The 16,896-nt window shown below is 46.6% G+C and overlaps 1 protein-coding gene across 5 annotated transcripts in view; it reads right to left on the reverse strand.

The window, feature by feature from the left end:
* The window catches only part of tlk2 (tousled-like kinase 2), a 246,252-nt gene that overhangs the window by 39,035 nt on the left and 190,321 nt on the right, over window positions 1–16,896 (reverse strand). For all 5 annotated transcript variants that reach the window (XM_072486976.1, XM_072486977.1, XM_072486975.1 and 2 more), the window contains one exon: window positions 15,007–15,098. In XM_072486976.1, the coding sequence (XP_072343077.1) occupies window positions 15,007–15,098 (92 nt within the window). The remainder of the gene's footprint in view (window positions 1–15,006; window positions 15,099–16,896) is intronic.

Consider the following 16,896-nt stretch of genomic DNA (forward strand, 5'->3'; position numbering starts at 1 on the left):
CTTTCAGCTGCATCAGCCCCAAGGTGGAGGCATTCACTCTCTGGAGCACCTCACACCAGAACCCCTTCTCCATATCCTCTCCCAACTCTTTCTCCCACTTTGCTTTGATTCCTTCCAGTGGTGCCTTCTTCTCCTCCAAAATAGCTCCGTAGACCGCTGACACTACCCGTCACCAGTCCCCCTGTCGTCAGCACCTCCTCCAACAATGTGGAGGCCAGCTCCTCCGGGAAGTTCTGCATCTCCTTTCTGGCAAAATCTCGATACTGCATGTATCTAAACATTTCCCGCTGCTCCAGCCCATACTTCGTTTCCAGCTCCTTCAATCCTGCAACCCCTAAGAAACAAATCTTTGTGTCTTAATCCCCTTCTCCTCCCATTTCCGAAAATTTCCATCCCACCTCCCTGGCTCAAATCTGTGGTTCCCCCAAATCGGCATTTCCCTTGACCCTGCCCCCAACCCGAAGTGTTGGCGAAACTGCCTCCAAATTCTCAATGAAGCTATTATTACCGGACTCCCCAAGTACTTCCCCGAGGCTATCGGGTGCAGTGCTGTTGCTAGTGCTTTCAATCCCGACCCCCTGCACAAACTCTCCTCCATTCTGGCCCACTGGGAATCAACCCCTCTTACCCTTCTCCACATTCACCGCCCAGTAGTAATTCATCAAGTTCGGAAGACCCAACCCCCCTGCCTGCCTTCCTCTCTGTCGTAGCACCTTTCTAACTCTGGCCACCTTCCCTCCCCACATGAACGATGTAATCCTTCCCTCAATCTTTCTGAAAAAAGCCTTTGGCAGGAAAATCGGCAGGCATTGAAAAATAAACAGATATCGTGGCAACACGTTCATTTTAATCGCCTGTACCGACCCGCCAGTGACAGAGGGAGACCATCCCACCTTGCCAGATCAGCTTTCACTCTCCCCACCAATCTAGAAATGTTGTATCTGCAGAGCCCCCCCCTCACTCCCGGGCAACCTGCATCCCCAGGTACCTAAAGTGAGTCCCTGCCCTACAGAATAGCAGCCCCCCCACCCCCGGCCGAGACACCACAAAATACTCACTCTTGTCCAGGTTCAGCTTGTACCCAAAGAAAGACCCAAACACTCGAAGCAGCTCCAATATTCCCCCTATCGACACACTCGGTTCCGACACGTATAACAGCAAGTCATCGGCATACAAGGACACCCTATGCTCTATCGACCCCCACACTATTCCTTTCCATATCCCCGAACTTCTTAATGCGATGGCCAACGGCTCAATCATGAGTGCAAACAGCAGGGGGGACATGGGACATCCCTGTCTCATCCCACGGTGGAGAGAAAAGTATCTTGAACTGATATTATTTGTGCAGACACTCGCCTTCGGCTCCTTATATAATAGCTTTACCCAGTTCACAAACCTTGGTCTAATCCCAAACCGCTCCAGCACTGCCATCAAGTACCCCCATTCTACCCGATCGAACGCCTTCTCAGCGTCCAACGCCACAACCACCTCTGTTTCCTTCCCCTCTGCCGGTGCCATAACGACATTCAATACCCTTCGAATGTTTGAAAAGACCTGCCTCCCTCTCATGAACCCAGTCTGATCTTCACCTATCACCTTCGGGAGGCACTCCTCCAGCCTACTCACCAGTACCCTCGCCAATATTTTGCGTCCACATTCAGAAGTGATATGGGCCTGTACGACCCACACTCCGTCGGATCCTTATCTTTTTTTAGCAACAGGGAAATCGATGCCTGCCCCAAAGTTTGTGGCAACACCCCCTTCCCTATCGCCTCCTCAAACATACCCATCATCAGGCGTGCCAGCTTATCCTTGAATTTTTAATAATATTCCACCGGAAACCCATCCGGCCCTCCCACCTTCCCCGACTGCATCCTCCCAATCGCATCCTTTATTTCCTGCTCCACTATCGCTCCTTCTAATGTATCCCTGTCCCCCTCCCCTAACCTCGGGTACTCCAACCCATCTAGAAATTCCTGTATCTCACGATCTCCCCTGGGTGGCTCTGATCTGTACAACCTCTCATAAAATTCCTCAAAAACCTTGTTAATCAGATCCGGAGCCACCACTAACTTCCCTGCCCTATCCCTCACCTGCACAATTTCCCTTGCCGCTGCTTCCCTCCAGAGCTGACCTGCTAACAGACTTATCTCCATGTTCGTAAACTGTACTCCTTGCTCGTCTCAGTTGGCACACCACCTTCCTGGTAGATAGTCAGTCAAAGCTCGCCTGTAGTTCCTTCCTCTTTTCGAGCTTTGCTGGGTCCCCATCCTCTGCATAACTCCGATCTACCTCCAACATCTCATCTATTACCCTCTGCCGCTCCAACCTCTCCTCTTTGTCCACCGTGGCCTTAAATGAGATCACCGCCCCCCCTCACCACCGCCTTTGGAGCCTCCCAGACGACCGCCTTCGACACCTCACCCGTACAGTTGAAACCTACATATTCCTTAATCACCGTTTCAATTTTGTCACAGAACACTTGGTTCCCCAAAAGTCCCACATCTAATTTCCATCCCGGCCTCTGCGCTACCTCCTTCTCCAGCACCATGTCCACCCAATGCGGAGCATGATCTGACACTGCAATTGCCGAGTATTCCGACCCCTTAACACCAGCCAACAAAGCCTTCCCCACCACGAAAAAGTCAACCCGCGAATATACCTTATGGACCGCTGAGAAAAACGAGCACTCCCCCTCCCTCGGATGCAGAAACCTCCAAGGGTCCACACCCCCCATTTCCACCATTAGTCCAGCTAACGCCTTCGCCCCCCCTGATGGGACCAGTGAGCGCGGTCATGATCTGTCCAACCTTGGCTCCTGCACCAAGTTCTAGTCCCCCCCCCACTATTAGTTTGTGTGTGTCCAAGTCGGGGATGGCCCCAAACACCTTCTTTGCGAATCCCACATCGTCCCAAATGGGGCTATATACACTTAAACAGCGCCACTAACCTCCCCTCCAGCGCCCCTGTCACAATCACATATCTACCCCCCTGATCTGCCACCACCTTCTCCATCTGGAAGCGTACTCTTTTGCTGACCATTACCGTTACCCCTCGAGCCCTTCCGTCAAATCCAGAGTGAAAAACCTGACTAACCAAACCCTTTTTAAGTCTCACCTGGTCCTTCACCCTCAAGTGAGTCTCCTGCAGCATTGCTACATTGGCTTTCAAACTTTTAAGATGCGCAAGCACACTTGACCTCTTGAATGTTGGATATACTTAACGCACAAATGGTATAAAAGTCTTTCCAAAATAAATTGAAAATAACCATTTAAATTTCTTATTAAGCAAACTGCACAAGAACTCAATAACTTTGGCAAACATTGTGAAGATGATACAAGCAAAAGTAAGAATGAGCAAACATACAGTTGCGCAGTATTTTCTCATCCTCCTGCCCTATTGCACGAAGCATCATTAGGGAAATTTTGCCAGAGTAAACCCTTCCAATGACATCTTGTTTGATCTTCCACCTCAGCTCTAATTGCATAGCCCTCTAGTCCTTTGACATGCACACACCTGTCAATCTCTGACTTGAATATACCCAAAACAGAACATCAAAACTTCTTTGCTGTAGGGAATTCCAAAGGTGTACAACCTTTGAGTGAAGAAATATCTCATCTCAGTTCTACACAGCTGATCCCTTATTCTGATTCTGTGACCTCCTTGTTCTAAATTCTCCAGCCAGAGGAATCATCTATCCTGTCAATTCTCTTCAGGATATTATGGATGGATTCTCGATTTTGGAGACAACGTTCTCCCGCGAGAACTGGATCGTTTATGGTTTGCACTGGCACTAGGAGCGGTGTCCAGAAACAATTCCCTCTCCCTTGTTATGCAAGCATGGCGGAGCGCAAGGGATTTCACATTCTGAATTCCGCTACTGGGCAATCATTCTGAATGGGCAGCCTGATAAAGAGGTCCGGCAGCTGGTCTCTGCCCCCTCCCCCACAATGCAAACGCTTACGACCTGCTGACAGGTGGGGGCATCCTCCTCCCCCATGAGGGGAATTGCTGGATCACATCCCCCCCCCCCCCCCCAAATCTGTCATCCCTGCCTGGAAGCTAAAGAGCAATTCAGGCAGAAACAGTGAAAATTCACTACTTTTTCACTCACATGTCCCTTAGAACTGCTGCCTCAGGCAGAGCAGCAGCTGTTACTTCATAGAAAGTCAAAACCACACCACAAGTCTTTAAACCCCCTCGGATCCTTTGATCAGTGAAGCTGCCATTCATTTTCTTTTATAAAAGTATATTTTATTCCAAACACATTCAAAATAATGACATAATCTTAACATCCAACAGAGTATACAGTCTGTACATTATTTTCTAAAGCGGAAAAAACTTCCAGACAGCCAGATGTCTGGATTGTTTATTTGAATTTCTCTTCACGCTTGAATGCATCTCAAGTACTCTGCTTTGAACCTAAGCACAACGTTTATAAACATCGAGCTAAGCTCCTGACCACATCAAAAGCAATTAAGTGCTTTCTGCTGAGAAAATGAGCCCTTAACCCCTAGATGTAGTTTGACACTGAATTTATTAACTTCAGTCTTTAACACCTTCCATTCCTGTAATCTGTCTGGTTCTATGGATCTGGAATCTTCTAAAAGGAAGATTAGAGGGTGCAACATTTCAAAATTCTCTCTTTTTTGTCACCACCACTCTATTTAGAAGAGCACTGTACAGTTTGTGAATCAAGTATCTGAGCAGCAAAAAACTAACTGCAAAATAATCTGTGGCCTAATGGGATAAACAGCAGGGGGGAAAAATTAAATGGTTTTCTGCCCTCAAGTCCGCCCAATTTTAATGTCTGCTGCGTCCAAGTGATCCAGTCTAACTGGATGCAGACTTGGGAAAATTGGCCCATGATATCTGCCAGAAAAACAGTGTCAGTGTATTAGTCAAAACTGACACAAACTTTGGAAGGTGCATCATGTCCACCATCAGAGACACTCATTGAATGATATTGACAAAAATTGGCTTCTTTATGCACTCTGGGTTGTAAACTGCTGTGATCCCAGTGCAATATAATAGTTTGGGGGCTAATTATAATAAAAGCCACCAAGAACAGTCATTGCTAAATAAGGCGGATAGGTGTGCTGGAATGAGCTGTCCAGGGTTAGATGTAAACCCAAGTGCATGGGTACAACCCCAGTGTTTAACAGAACTTTGGAATTTTACAATGCAGAAAAGAATAGAGATTTATAAAGTGCCTTCCACAACCTCAGGACATTCCAAAGCACTTAACAAGACAATGAAATACTTTTGAAGAGCAAGCTCTGCTATAAGGTAGAAGGTATTCCACCATCGCACACGTGCCAACTTTTTATAAGAGTTAGATCCTTAGTCCCATAGCCTTTCTCTTTCCCCATGAATTTTAATGTTTTCTTTTTCAAATGCTTATCCATTTCACCCATTTTTAGTTGAGCATTCCATGCCCCATCAATCATCTGCCCAGAAAAATGAGACTAGGCTAAAGTACACATCCTTAGAAACACAATATGAAATTGAAGAATTGTGAGAATCTCTCACAAATTTAACATCTTCAAGTCACTAATTTTATCCAAGGAAAATGAAGTACCCTTTGGGAAATAGATGGCCCATAATGGTACAAACAGAAAGCCAGGTTGTTCATTTTCAAATCAACACAGCTCTGATGAAAAAAAGAACAAAGAAAAGTACAGCACAGGAACAGGCCCTTCGGCCCTCCAAGCTTGTGCCGACCATGCTGTCCGTCTAAACTAAAATCTTCTGCACTTCCTGGGTCCTTATCCCTCTATTCCCGTCCTATTCATGTATCTGTCAAGATGCCCCTTAAACGTCACTATCGTCCCTGCTTCCACCACCTTCTCCAGCAGCGAGTTCCAGGCACCTCGCCTCGTACATCTCCTCTAAATCTTGCCCCTCGCACCTTAAGCCTATCCCCCCTAGTAATTGACCCCTCTACCCTGGGAAAAAGCCTCTGACTATCCACTCGGTCTATGCCCCTCATAATTTTGTAGACCTCTATTAGGTCGCCCCCTCAACCTCCGTTGTTCCAGTGAGAACAAACCGAGTTTATTCAACCTCTCCTCTTAGCTAATGTCCTCCATACCAGGCAACATCCTGGTAAATCTCTTCTGCAGCCTCTCCAAAGCCTCCACATCCTTCTGGTAGTGTGGCGTCCAGAATTGAACACTATACTCCCAAGTGTGGCCTAACTAGGGTTCTATACAGCTGCAACATGACTTGCCAATTTTTATACTCAATGCCCCGGCCATGAAGGCAAGCATGCCATATGCCCTCTTGACTACCGTCTCCGCCTTCTTGACTACCTTCTCCACCTGTGTTGCCCCTTTCAGTGACCTGTGGACCTGTACCCTGGATCTCTGACTGTCAATACCCTTGAGGGTTCTCCCATTCACTGTATATTCCCTACCTGCATTAGACCTTCCAAAATGCATTACCTCACATTTGTCCGAATTAAACGCCATCTGCCATCTCTCCGCCCAAGTCTCCAAACAATCTAAATCCTGCTGTATCCTCTGACAGTCCTCATTGCTATCCGCTATTCCACCAACCTGTGTCGTCTGCAAACTTACTAATCAGACCAGTTACATTTTCCTCCAAATCATTTATATATACTACGAACAGCAAAGGTCCCAGCACAGATTCCTGTGGAACACCACTAGTCACAGCCCTCCAATCAGAAAAGCACCCTTCCATTGCTACTCTATGCCTTCTATGACCTAGCCAGTTCTGTATCCATCTTGCCAGCTCACCCCGATCCCGTGTGACTTCACTTTTTATACCAGTCTGCCATGAGGGACCTTGTCAAAGGCCTTACTGAAGTCCATATGGACAACATCCACTGCCCTACCTGCATCAATCACCTTTGTGACCTCCTCGAAAAACTCTATCAAGTTAGTGCGAGATGACCTCCCCTTCACAAAACCGTGCTGCCTCTCGCTAATACGTCCATTTGCTTCCAAATGGGAGTAGATCCTGTCTCGAAGAATTCTCTCCAGTAATTTCCCTACCACTGACATAAGGCCTGTAGTTCCCTGGATTATCCTGGCTACCCTTCTTAAACGAAGGAACAACATTAACTATTCTCCAGTCCTCCGGGACATCACCTGAAGACAATGAGGATCCAAAGATTTCTGTCAAGGCCTCAGCAATTTCCTCTCTAACCTCCTTCAGTATTCTGGGGGAGATCCCATCAGGCCCTGGGGACTTATCTACCGTAATATTTTTCAAGACGCCCAACACCTCATCTTTTTGGATCTCAATGTGACCCAGGCTATCTACACACCCATCTCCAGACTAAACAACCACCAATTCCTTCTCTTTGGTGAATACTGATGCAAAGTATTCATTTAGTACCTCGCCCATTTCCTCTGGCTCCAATCAGATTCCCTCGCCTGTCCTTCAATGGGCCCACCCTTTCCCTGGCTACCCTCTTGATTTTATGTACGTGTAAAAAGCCTTGGGATTTTCCTTAACCCTATTTGCCAATGACTTTTCGGGAGCCCTTTTAGCCCTCCAGACTCCTTGCTTAAGTTCCTTCCTACTTTCCTTATATTCCACACAGACTTTGTCTGTTCCCAGCCTTCTAGCCCTGACAAATGCCTCCTTTTTCTTTTTGACGAGGCCTACAATATCTCTCGTTCCCAAAATTTGCCGTATTTATCCTTCTTCCGTACAGGAACATGCCGGTCCTGAATTCCTTTCAACTGACATTTGAAAGCCTCCCACATGTCAGATATTGATTTACCCTCAAACATCCGTTCCCAATCTAGTTTCTTCAGTTCCTGCCTAATATTGTCATAATTAGCCTTCCCCCAATTTAGCACATTCACCCTAGGACCACTCTTATCCTTGTCTACCAGCATTTTAAAACTTACTGAATTCCTGAAATTCACTGTTCCCGAAATGCTCCCCTACTGAAACTTCTACCACCTGGCCGGGCTTATTCCCCAATACCAGGTCCAGTACAGCCCTTTCCCTAGTTGGACTATCTACATATTGTTTTAAGAAACCCTCCTGGATGCTCCTTACAAACTCTGCCCAGTCTAAGCCCCCAGCACTGTGAGTCCCAGTCAATATTGGGGAAGTTAAAGTCTCCCATCACAACAACCCTGTTGCTTTCACTCCTTTCCAAAATCTGTCTACCAATCTGCTCCTCTATCTCCCACTGGCTGTTGGGTGGCCTGTAGTAAACCCCCAACATTGTAACTGCACCCTTCTTATTCCGGATCTCTACCCATATAGCCTCTCTGCCCTCTGAGGTGTCCTCCCGCAGTACAGCTGTGATTTTCCCCTTAACCAGAAGCGCAACCCCTCCACCCCTTTTCCATCCCCCTCTATCCCGCCTGAAACATCTAAATCCTGGAACGTTTAGCTGCCAATCCTGTCCTTCCCTCAACCAGGTCTCTGTAATGGCAACAACATCATAGTTCGAAGTACTAATCCAAGCTCTAAGTTCATCTGCCTTACCCGTTATACTTCTTGCATTAAAACATATGCACTTCAGGCCAGCAGTCCCGCTGTTTTTAGCAACATCTCCCTGTCTACTCTTCCTCAGAGCCATACTGGCCTGATTCCCTAGTTCTCCCTCAATTTTTTCACCTTCTGACCTATTGCTCCAGTAGCCACCCCCCGCCATACTAGTTTAAACCCTACCGTGTGACACTAGCAAACCTTGCGGCCAGGATATTTATGCCTCTCCAGTTTAGATGCAACCTGTCCTTTTTATACAGGTCACACCTGCCCCGGAAGAGCTCCCAGTGGTCCAGATAACGGAAACCCTCCCTCCTACACTAGTTGTTTAGCCACGTGTTTAGCTGCTCTATCTTCCTATTTCTAGCCTCACTGGCACGTGGCACAGGGAGTAATCCCGAGATTACAACCCTAGAGGTCCTGCCTTTTAACTTTCTGCCTAGCTCCCTGAACTCCTGCTGCAGGACCTTATGCCCCTTCCTGCCCATGTCGTTAGTGCCAATATGTACAACGACCTCTGCCTGTTTGCCCTCCCCCTTCAGCATGCCCGCTACCCGTTCGGAGACATCCTGGACCCTGGCACCAGGGAGGCAACATACCATCCTGGAGTCTCTTTCACGTCCACTGAAACGCCTATCTGTGCCCCTGACTATAGAGTCCCCTATGACTATTGCTCTTCTGCGCTTTGACCCTCTCTGCTGACCATTCTCATCAGGCACTTTCACTGGAAGCTTGCTTGGTCCTGAAGCCATTACAACATCCACGAGTAACAATAATTCATCAGCCATAAGGCTGAGACTGCAAAGGCACATCTTATCTTCACAGTCAAGGCTGTAACCGAAACTGCATATCCCGACATGACCATATCCCGATATTCAGGACGCCAAAGCGTGTAATGAGGCAGTGGGGAAGGGAACACTGACAAAGGAGAGTACTTGCAGGCACGGAGATGGTTTGAAGTGTGTATACTTCAACGCAAGAAGCATCAGGAATAAGGTGGGTGAACTTAAGGCATGGATCGGTACGTGGGACTACGATGTGGTGGCCATCACGGAAACATGGATAGAAGAGGGGCAGAAATGGTTGTTGGAGGTCCCTGGTTATAGATGTTTCAATAAGATTAGGGAGGGTGGTAAAAGAGGTGGGGGGGGGGGTGGCATTACAAATTAGAGATAGTATAACAGCTGCAGAAAGGCAGTTCGAGGAGTATCAGCCTACTGAGGTAGTATGGGTTGAAGTCAGAAATAGGAAAGGAGCAGTCACCTTGTTAGGAGTTTTCTATAGGCCCCCCAATAGTAGCAGAGATGTGGAGGAACAGATTGGGAAACAGATTTTGGAAAGGTGCAGAAGTCATCGGGTAGTAGTCATGGGTGACTTTAACTTCCCAAATATTGAGTGGAAACTCTTTAGATCAAATTGTTTGGATGGGGTGGTGTTTGTGCAGTATGCCCAGGAAGCTTTTCTAACACAGTATGTAGATTGTCCGACCAGAGGAGGGGCAATATTGGATTTAGTACTTGGTAATGAACCAGGGCAAGTGATAGATTGGTTAGTGGGGGAGCATTTTGGAGATAGTGACCACAATTCTGTGACTTTCACTTTAGTAATGGAGAGGGATAGGTACGTGCAACAGGGCAAGGTTTATAATTGGGGGAAGGGTAAATACGATGTTGTCAGACAAGAATTGAAGTGCATAAGTTGGGAACATAGGCTGGCAGGGAAGGACACAAGTGAAATGTGGAACTTGTTCAAGGAACAGGTGCTACGTGTCCTTGATATGTATGTCAGGCAGGGAAGAGATGGTTGAGTGAGGGAACCATGGTTGACAAGAGAGGTTGAATGTCTTGTTAAGAGGAAAAAGGAGACTTATGTAAGGCTGAGGAAACAAGGTTCAGACAGGGCATTGGAGGGATACAAGATAGCCAGGAGGGAACTGAAGAAAGGGATTAGGAGAGCTAAGAGAGCGCATGAACAATCTTTGGCGGGTAGGATCAAGGAAAACCCCAAGGCCTTTTACACATAGGTGAGAAATATGAGAATGACTAGAGCGAGGGTAGGTCCGATCAAGGACAGTAGCGGGAGATTGTGTATTGAGTCTGAAGAGATAGGAGCGGTCTTGAACGAGTACTTTTCTTCTGTATTTACAAATGAGAGGGGCGATATTGTTGGAGAGGACAGTGTGAAACAGATTGGTAAGCTCGAGGAAATACTTGTTAGGAAGGTGTGTTGGGCATTTTGAAAAACTTGAGGATAGACAAGTCCCCTGGGCCTGACGGGATATATCCAAGCATTCTATGGGAAGCAAGAAATGAAATTGCAGAGCCGTTGGCAATGATCTTTTCGTCCTCACTGTCAACAGGGGTGGTACCAGGGGATTGGAGAGTGGCGAATGTCGTGCCCCTGTTCAAAAAAGGGACTAGGGATAACCCTGGGAATTAGAGGCCAGTTAGTCTTACTTCGGTGGTAGGCAAAGTCATGGAAAGGGTACTGAAGGATAGGATTTCTGAGCATCTGGAAAGACACTGCTTGATTAGGGATAGTCAGCACGGATTTGTGAGGGGTAGGTCTTGCCTTACAAGTCTTATTGAATTCTTTGAGGTGACCAAGCATGTGGATGAAGGTAAAGCAGTGGATGTAGTGTACATGGATTTTAGGAAGGCATTTGATAAGGTTCCCCATGGTCGGCTTATGCAGAAAGTAAGGAGGCATGGGATAGTGGCTAATTTGGCCAGTTGGATAACGAACTGGCTAACCGATAGAAGTCAGAGAGTGGTGGTGGATGGCAAATATTCAGCCTGGATCCCAGTTACCAGTGGCGCACCGCAGGGATCAGTTCTGGGTCCTCTGCTGTTTGTGATTTTCATTAATGACTTGGATGAAGGAGTTGAAGGGTGGGTCAGTAAATTTGCAGACGATACGAAGATTGGTGGAGTTGTGGATAGTAAGGAGGGCTGTTGACGGCTGCAAAGAGACATAGGTAGGATGCAGAGCTGGGCTGAGAAGTGGCAGATGGAGTTTAACCCTGAAAAGTGTGAGGTTGTCCATTTTGGAAGGACAAATATGAATGCGGAATACAGGGTTAACGGTAGAGTTCTTGGCAATGTGGAGGAGCAGAGAGATCTTGGGGTCTATGTTCATACATCTTTGAAAGTTGCCACTCAAGTGGATAGAGCTGTATGCTCGCGTTCATTAACAGAGGGATTGAATTTAAGAGCCGTGAGGTGATGATGCAGCTGTACAAAACTTTGATAAGGCCACATTTGGAGTACTGTGTACAGTTCTGGTCGCCTCATTTTAGGAAGGATGTGGAAGCTTTGGAAAAGGTGCAAAGAAGATTTACCAGGATGTTGCCTGGAATGGAGAGTAGGTCTTACGAGGAAAGGTTGAGGGTGCTCGGCCTTTTCTCATTAGAACGGAGAAGGATGAGGGGTGACTTGATAGAGGTTTATAAGATGATCAGGGGAATAGATAGAGTAGACAGTCAGAGACTTTTTCCCCGGGTGGAACAAACCATTACAAGGGGACATAAATTTAAGGTGAAAGGTGGAAGATATAGGAGGGATATCAGAGGTAGGTTCTTTACCCAGAGAGTAGTGGGGGCATGGAATGCACTGCCTGTGGAAGTAGTTGAGTCCGAAACATTAGGGACCTTCAAGCAGCTATTGGATAGGTACATGGATTACGGTAAAATGATATAGTGTAGATTTATTTGTTCTTAAGGGCAGCACGGTAGCATTGTGGATAGCACAACTGCTTCACAGCTCCAGGGTCCCAGGTTCGATTCCGGCTTGGGTCACTGTCTGTGCGGAGAATGCACGTCCTCCCCGTGCCTGCGTGGGTTTCCTCCGGGTGCTCCGGTTTCCTCCCACAGTCCAAAGATGTGCAGGTTAGGTGAATTGGCCAATGATAAATTGCCCTTAATGACCAAAATTGCCCTTGGTGTTGGGTGGAGGTGTTGACTCTGGGTAGGGTGCTCTTTCCAAAAGCCGGTGCAGACTCAAAGGGCCAACTGGCCTCCTTCTGCACTGTAAATTCAATGATAATCTATGATTAATCTAGGACAAAGGTTCGGCACAACATCGTGGGCCGAAGGGCCTGTTCTGTGCTGTATTTTCTATGTTCTATATTTCCTATTAGAGTCGGATATTGTATGTTATATAGTTTTAGTAAATATTATATTTTTCATTAGAAATGGCAAATTATATTAATCCAGTAGGCCAATACCAACCCCGCCCCCCTCCCACAACACACACAAAAACACATGCAGCAAACGATCGCTAACAGGATAAACCTGAAAAATAAAAGATATCAGTAACTGCACGACACATCAGCCAATATTTGAAAATAATAACAGAATCATAGAATCACTACAGTGCAGAATGAGGTAATTTGGCCCACTGAGTCTGCACCGACCCTCTGAAAGAGCATTCTCTACCTAGACCCATTCTCCCGCCCCATCCCCATTACCCCACGTAATCTGCACATCCACCTAATTAGCATGGCCAATCCACCTACCCTGCACATGTCTCCCTTGCTGAAATAGGGTCCCAAACAAGGCATCATTTCTCTTTCAGAAGCCAACTGATGTGACTATTTGTTTTCATGGCTGCCTGGTGCCAATTCTACATTGCTCCAGTAAATAGTATAATCACTCAGTACAGGTTAGTCTGGTTAACACAGATCCCAACTGCCAAACGCAAGGACTCACTGTCACATTTCCTCAATACATTAATGATAAAAATTTGTGCAAATTTAAGTTGCAAATGAAATATGTACATGAAGCAGTTTTTTTTCCAGGCAATGCTCCAGCATTTCTTTGCTGTCCTTAATGCCTCCTACTTCAGCTCTCAGCCAGACTTTTACTAGTCACAAATCATTGTAAAACCAACAGAGACAACAAACCTACATAAACAAAAATAAAAACACCGTAAAAAAACCCACGGTGCAGAACATATTTTTTAAGCAACCAAGAAAGCACACTTGGAGAATGATTCCATCCTTTAGGACTTGCCAGCTCATAAAATGAAACAGTTTTGAATTTAATGGTCTACAGTGCAGAAAAATGAAAGGTTGCAATCACGTCTGAACAGACGCAACCAAGACTATGATTGAATTTCTTACAATGTATTCCATATGGTCCTGCACACTTACACGCCACCAGCTGGTTACCAATTCAGCTTGTGTCTGATCATTTCTTTCCAATCAACACTTAATCATCAATATGTATAGGAAACACCTTTTGGGCAAGTGCAAAATAAACCCAAAACAAATGCTTAAATGGGAGCACAGGAAAATGAGTTATATCAAAGAGCAATTTTAGTTGTAGATGATTCAGTATTGTAACTTAGGGACATCCTGCAGCAGCAATTAGGCACTGCATAATCCAAGTAACTGTGTTTTTCTTTTCCGAAGGGCAGTCATGTAATGAATTCCAAAGATAGCTTTTATTGTTATTTGGAGTCAAAATTTGCAGAAAGTGAAAGGGCTCCCATCAAAACTGCAGGGTCTCATTTTTCATGGGGCAATGTGACCTGTATTTCTCCTGCTCATTCCTCTATGGTTAAGAGATAGCACTCTTGTAAATGGTGTGGGCTCAAGTCCCACCCTGGAAACTTTTTATAAACCAGATGATATTCCATTGGAGTACTGAGGGAGTGCTGGAAGTGCCATCCTTCGATGAGCCACAAAATTGACCCTGCCCTCTCAAGTGGAAGGCAAGGATCTATGGTAAGAGTGGTGGAGTTCTCTTTGGTGTCCTGATCAATATTTATCCCTCAAACGGCATGGCGGCACAGTGGTTAGCATGGCTGCATCACAGCACCAGGGACCACAGAGTTCACTTCCAGCCTTGGGTCACGGTCTGTGTGGAGGTTGCACGTTCTCCCCGTGTCTGCATGGGTTTCCTCAGGGTGCTCCGATTTCCTCCCACAGTCCAGAGATGTGCAGGTTTGATGGATTGGCCATGCTAAATTTCCCCTTCTGTGTCAAAGATGTGCAGGTGAGATGGGGTTATGGGGACATGGCAGGGGAGGGGGCATAGGTAGGTGCTCTTTCAGAGGGTCGGTGCAGACTCTATGGGCCGAATGGCCTCCTTCTGCACTGTTGGAATTCTATGGTTCTAACATCTCAAATACAGATTATTTGGTCAGTACCATGCTGCTGTTCACGGATCTTGCTGTGTGCAGAACTGCTGCTGTGTTTCCTACATTAGAACAGTGACTCACTTTGAAAAAGTACTTCAAAGGCTGTAACCCCAACGATGTGAAAGGCACTACATAAATGCAAGTTCTTTCTCTTTGTGGGAAAGGTGCCCAGCATGACATATTTGAAATCAAAGGCTCATGTAGGAAACTGGGGACAAACCAATATCCCTGGAGTATCACCAAGCAAAGCTGCCAAACAAACTCCAATATTGTGGCCCTTACAAAGTCTTAGTGAAAAACACTGCTGTAAGTTTTGTTCCAGTAAGTACAAGAGAGCAGAAGAGTTCTGATGTACAATTAGGCAGAACCCCTTAGAACTTACTTGTGGTAATTTTCTTTCTTTTCCTCCCGCCAGGTTTTATTTAACTGGTGAATTTTTACCGCTACGTATCTCTGTTCTTGTAGATCAAATGCCTATTAAAAAGAAATTCAAAACATGGGAGCAATTTCATTTTAAAATTGGACCAACCTTCTGAACAAATGTCATCACCAATAATCAGCAGCAACCATTTGTAGCGACAGAAGATCCTATTTAAATTTTCACTCCAGCCAGTGCACATTCCTCGGCAGTGAGTGTTTGGGACTAACTTCTTTGTGAACATGAAACAGAAGTTTAGTTCAGTTGAACCGTTTCATCCTCCACGAATACAAACCCCACCAAATTCCTTTTAAAGTATTTAATAAGTCAGTGCCCCGCTCCAAACTGACCTTCCTGGGAATCCGTTCCAACTGCTGATCGCCCTGTGGTAAAGGCATACATCCTGGAATCTATCTTAAACTTGCTCTACACAATTGTGACCTTGTGTTCCCTCCTTTCCATTGCCTCAGTACATCTGGCAGCGTCTTCAACTTCACTATATCTTACAAATTTCTACCAGGACCCCTTGGAAACAGCCGAGTCCAAAGAACTGCGTCGAACACACAAAACACCACAGTTCAGGAAGTTGAGAGTGTGTGGATGTGCTCATGGGGACGGGAGGCATCTTGTTGCACTCAAGAGGGAGCTCTGATGTGCGCCAACTTGTGCCACATGCAGCTGGATGTGTTTCATATGGGCAAAGTGCGCAATTGATTTCTAATCTGCATTGCTCGCTGCTTGCTACTTCTTTAAAGAAAATTATGAGAACAGAATTAATGAAATTGTGGCAAAAAATTGACTGCTTTCAGCATGTGACGGTAATTAAAATGAACATCTCAAATAATTAAAAATTCGAAGCATGGCAATGTCCCTTTTTAAAGCATTGCTTTATTCAGCCTTTTGGCGATAATGCAGCAATTTACTTTTCAGAACCAGGACACAGACCGATTCACGGGTACAGTACTTTCACTCTCAGCTGACCACTGGGAGAACACTTGTTCAACAACCCTCCATAGCATCAATTCACGTTACTATTAGGTGGTGTGTGGGAAGGTGAGGGGGTGTATCGAAAGGTACTTGGGGGCCAATGACAACGGGGAGGTGCGGGTGGGGGTGGTATGGGAGGCGTTGAAGGCGGTGATCAGGGGAGAGCTAATCTCCATCAGAGCTCATAGGGAGAAGACAGAGGGCATGGAAAGGGAGAGGTTAGTGGGGGAGATTTTGAGAGTGGACAGGAGATACGCAGGGGCCCCGGAGGAAAGATTACTTGGGAAAGACGACGGCTCCAGACGGAGTTTGACCTGTTGACCACAGGGAAGGCGGAGGCACAGTGGAGGAAGGCGCAGGGGGCGACCTACGAGTATGGGGAAAAGGCGAGTCGGATGCTGGCACACCAGCTCCGTAAGAGGATGGCAGCGAGGGAAATAGGGGGTATCAAAGATGGAAGGGGAGCCACGGTTCGGAGTGCGACGAAAATAAACGAGGTATTTAAGGCCTTCTATGAAAAGCTGTACAGATCCCAGCCCCCAGCGGGGGAAGAGGGGATGAGACGATTCCTAGACCAACTGAGATTCCCGAGGGTGGAGGAGCAAGAGGTGGCTGGTTTGGGGCACCAATTGGGTTGGAGGAGCTGAGCAAGGGTTTAGGGAGTATGCAGGCGGGGAAGGCCACGGGACCAGACGGGTTCCCGGTGGAGTTCTACAGGAAGTACGTAGACCTGTTGGCCCTGCTACTAGTGAGGACCTTTAATGAGGCAAGAGAGGAGGGGACCCTGCCCCCGACAATGTCGGAAGCGACAATTTCTTTGATCCTAAAGCGGGACAAGGACCCACTGCAATGTGGATCGTACAGGCC

Source organism: Scyliorhinus torazame, chromosome 21 (genome assembly GCF_047496885.1).
Source record: "Scyliorhinus torazame isolate Kashiwa2021f chromosome 21, sScyTor2.1, whole genome shotgun sequence".
Classification (NCBI taxonomy): Eukaryota; Metazoa; Chordata; class Chondrichthyes; order Carcharhiniformes; family Scyliorhinidae; genus Scyliorhinus; species Scyliorhinus torazame.